The following is a 3,093-nucleotide window of genomic DNA, read 5'->3' as shown; positions in this document are numbered from 1 at the left end:
GAGCTTTCTAAAAATGAATCACATAAAGAAAATAACAAAGCATTACATAAAGAAAGCATGCTTTGATAAAAGCACATCTTAAATATAAAAATAATATCTTGTGCACTCGAGTGCCTTCTTTAGCTCTTGTCTTGCACTCTTCATTGCGCCTCCATTGATCCTTCTGAAGGGATCTCTCCACTTTGGCCATATCCAACTCACTCGCATTGAGCAAATGTTTGTAGTCATGCAAAGGCATATGCGTCTTTGGGCTCATCTCCTTAGTCCTCTACCTCTTGGCCAGCGCCACCTGCATGCATGGTAGTACAACACGTGGTGCTTTAGGGCATATTGGACGTGGGGCTAGCCGCCTCCATGACTCACAGTAGATATGACTATCTAGAAATTACCGAGCATGTTTTGCTGAAGTACATTTTGAAACTTGCCACTTCTTCAACCACCTCACTTCATTGTCCCCTTTACCCTACCCTAGTGTATCTCTTTCACAAGGATACTTAAAGATATTGAAAGGTGGTTGCATGTAGTTGTTGGATTATTAAGATAAGAAATGCTTTGGAAGATCTCATGATAAAAAAAAGGGTCCTACTGGTCTGTAAATAAATCAGAAAGGGCTGGATGGTTCGTCGAAAAGCAAATGATGGGATGCAGCTGCTGCCGCTGCCTTCATCATCCACAGCGGCGCGCCCATCGATCGTAAGAAAACGCCGATCGTAATCGTCATCATCATCACGATAAGGAAAGTCTTTGGAGGCTCAGACTGGCCGATACTCAGGAGGTAAGATCTCTCTCTCTCTCTCTCTCTCTGCTCTTTTCTGTCAGTGTATCTCTCTGGGTCTGTCCGAATGTGTGACAATTCGAGGCTTATGATGGAGTATGCCCTCTGCCTCTGGTCATATGCAAGAGGAAAATAGTGACAGCTGCACATCAGTCCCTCTCGAGGGCCATACTTTCCTCTTGCATTGGCGAGTGGCAGGATCAGCCCTTAGGACATAACCCTGCAATTGATAGTGAATCCTGTAGTGCGTCTAAATGCTGATCCTGACACACCTGCGGCACAGGGGACTCTAATACCTAGCTTTCCAATAGCATTCACCTTTCAATTCCCTGTTATTCACAAACAGAAAACGACTCCTTTGACTTGAATGACCTTCGAGGTGCCAGTGATATGAATGGTTTTGCTACAGGTAGCATGCAATGCAATACATGCTGATGCTCTGCCGTGAGGAAAGGAAGAACGGCACCGTTGTCTAATATGGCACAGGTTAACAATGACAGAGTTAGGGAATGGGAGGATGGGCTTCCCACTCCTGCTGAGCTTACTCCGCTCTCCCTCAGCCTTATCTCACCGGAGCTTGCATCAGCTTTCAGCATCAGCTCTGAACAGGTTCGTTTCCGAACCATGGCAGATGTAAACCGAGCATCAGAGTCCACCTTTGCAAACCTGAGGCACTCCTCCAGCTTGTTGCTCCCACACTTCCTGGTGGCTTCACAGTCTGAACAGGCGCTGGATGACAATAGCTTTGATATTGGTGCTGATGAGCAGATTGGCGATCATCAAAATGCAAAATCTGCTCATGGGGTACCGGGAGGATTTCTTCCAAACAATAAGCGAGGCTTTGTCGGGTCATCTAGAGTGAATAATCTAGGTCCTAATAGCTTCAATGCAGAACAGAAGCAGGAAGGTAGCCCTGAGATTGGAGCTGCTGCTTCAGTTGCTCCTTGCCTTGGGGGAACTGATAGTAGCGATGGTACAGCCCGAAACCCCAGGGTTGAAATGGATCTGGAGCCTGAGGAGGCTGAGTCAGGGCCCATTCAAGATAACTCTAATGAGGATCAGGCTACACGGACTCCAAAGCGCCCTCGATTGGTCTGGACACCAGAATTGCACAAAAGATTCGTCGAAGCAGTTGCTCATCTTGGCATCAAGAATGCTGTGCCCAAAACCATTATGCAACTGATGAATGTAGAGGGCCTGACAAGAGAGAATGTTGCTAGTCATTTGCAGAAGTACAGACTTTATCTTAAAAGGATGCAGGGCCTTTCTACTGAAGGGCCATCGTCTTCAGATCAGCTTTTTGCTTCTACTCCTGTGCCTCCCAGTCTTGCAGCCTCTACGAGGTTTTTGACAGGTATTCCTCCTGGTCATATGGAAGAAGCAATGCCAGTCCCATTTCCTGCACCTCATGGCCCAATCTCTTTGGGAAGGCCACACTTAGCTGGGAATGTTAATGCAGCCGGGCCTTTTGCACCAATGGGTCCCTATACCTATAATACCCTTCCAAGGGCTCCGCCACAAATGTTCATGCCAGGGGATCAAAAAGAAATGTTTGGAAGCAATCAAAGTCAGCCTGCCTCCTCTTCTCATCATATTCTCCAGCTGTTTCGTACAGGAAGTCAGTAGGAAGTGGATTCCACCATGCTTTGCAGATGCTAAGGCTGGACAGTGGAGCTTTCTAAATGAGTTGTGCTAGGATTAACAATATGCATGCTGTTGGAAGTTGGTACCATCGTATCAAGTACAAGATACTCCTGCTTCAGGTTCTGAGCTGCTTCAGCAGAGTCCGTGTATTGATTGTTTGGATCCCTCAATCTGTTTTACTGGCCTTGCAGGGTTCACCATCAGTGTACACTGCTTGTAGACAGCAAATTCATTCCATATTGTATGTTCAGATACTGTCAAAGTATTCGCATGGTTGATTCTGACTGTGAGTTGTGATCTAGTTGTTCTGTTGTCCAATGCTCTAGAGTATCTTTGTTGTTGTGCAGAATTTGTTTTTTTGTTTACTTAGGGTTGTATTCTTCTTTTGTTGTTCTCCAAATAGTAACCAAGAACTGTGCTCAGTTTGGGAAAATTTAGGTGCAATGTGTCTATTAATTTGTGATATGTCACCATAAATGCATGTTTCGCATGCAAGCATGTGAAATTTATTGTTGACTCAGTTGGTACTTGTGTGGTTTTATTCTCAAGATCATCTCCACACTTCATGGTCGATAAAATAGCTTGGTTATGCCACTAGGCTAAGTCTGCCATGTAATTTAATTTTGCTGGTCTATTGCAAAATAGAGTTGTGACTGCACGGAGAGTTTTGGGTT

At 45.2% G+C, this 3,093-nt stretch overlaps 1 protein-coding gene across 1 annotated transcript; it reads left to right on the top strand.

Moving 5' to 3' along the window:
- The first annotated feature begins 587 nt into the window (after nucleotides 1-587).
- Nucleotides 588-2,700, top strand: LOC148012940 (transcription factor BOA-like). The gene is made up of 2 exons (XM_087668160.1): nucleotides 588-775; nucleotides 1,185-2,700. The coding sequence occupies exon 2, from the start codon at nucleotides 1,253-1,255 to the stop codon at nucleotides 2,399-2,401; it is 1,149 nt and encodes a 382-aa protein (XP_087524286.1). The 5' UTR covers nucleotides 588-775; nucleotides 1,185-1,252; the 3' UTR covers nucleotides 2,402-2,700.
- Nucleotides 2,701-3,093: the final 393 nt, after the last annotated feature.

This window comes from Lygodium microphyllum, chromosome 26 (assembly GCF_053477565.2).
Source record: "Lygodium microphyllum isolate KBCC chromosome 26, Lygodium_microphyllum_v1.1.10, whole genome shotgun sequence".
Classification (NCBI taxonomy): domain Eukaryota; kingdom Viridiplantae; phylum Streptophyta; class Polypodiopsida; order Schizaeales; family Lygodiaceae; genus Lygodium; species Lygodium microphyllum.
The sequence above is the reverse complement of the archived record's forward strand: the minus strand, read 5'-3'. Positions and strand labels throughout refer to the sequence as shown.

Coding starts and splice junctions, on each gene's coding strand:
- LOC148012940 (XM_087668160.1), top strand. CDS start 1,253: ATGGCACAGGTTAACAATGACAGAGTTAGGGAATGGGAGGATGGGCTT.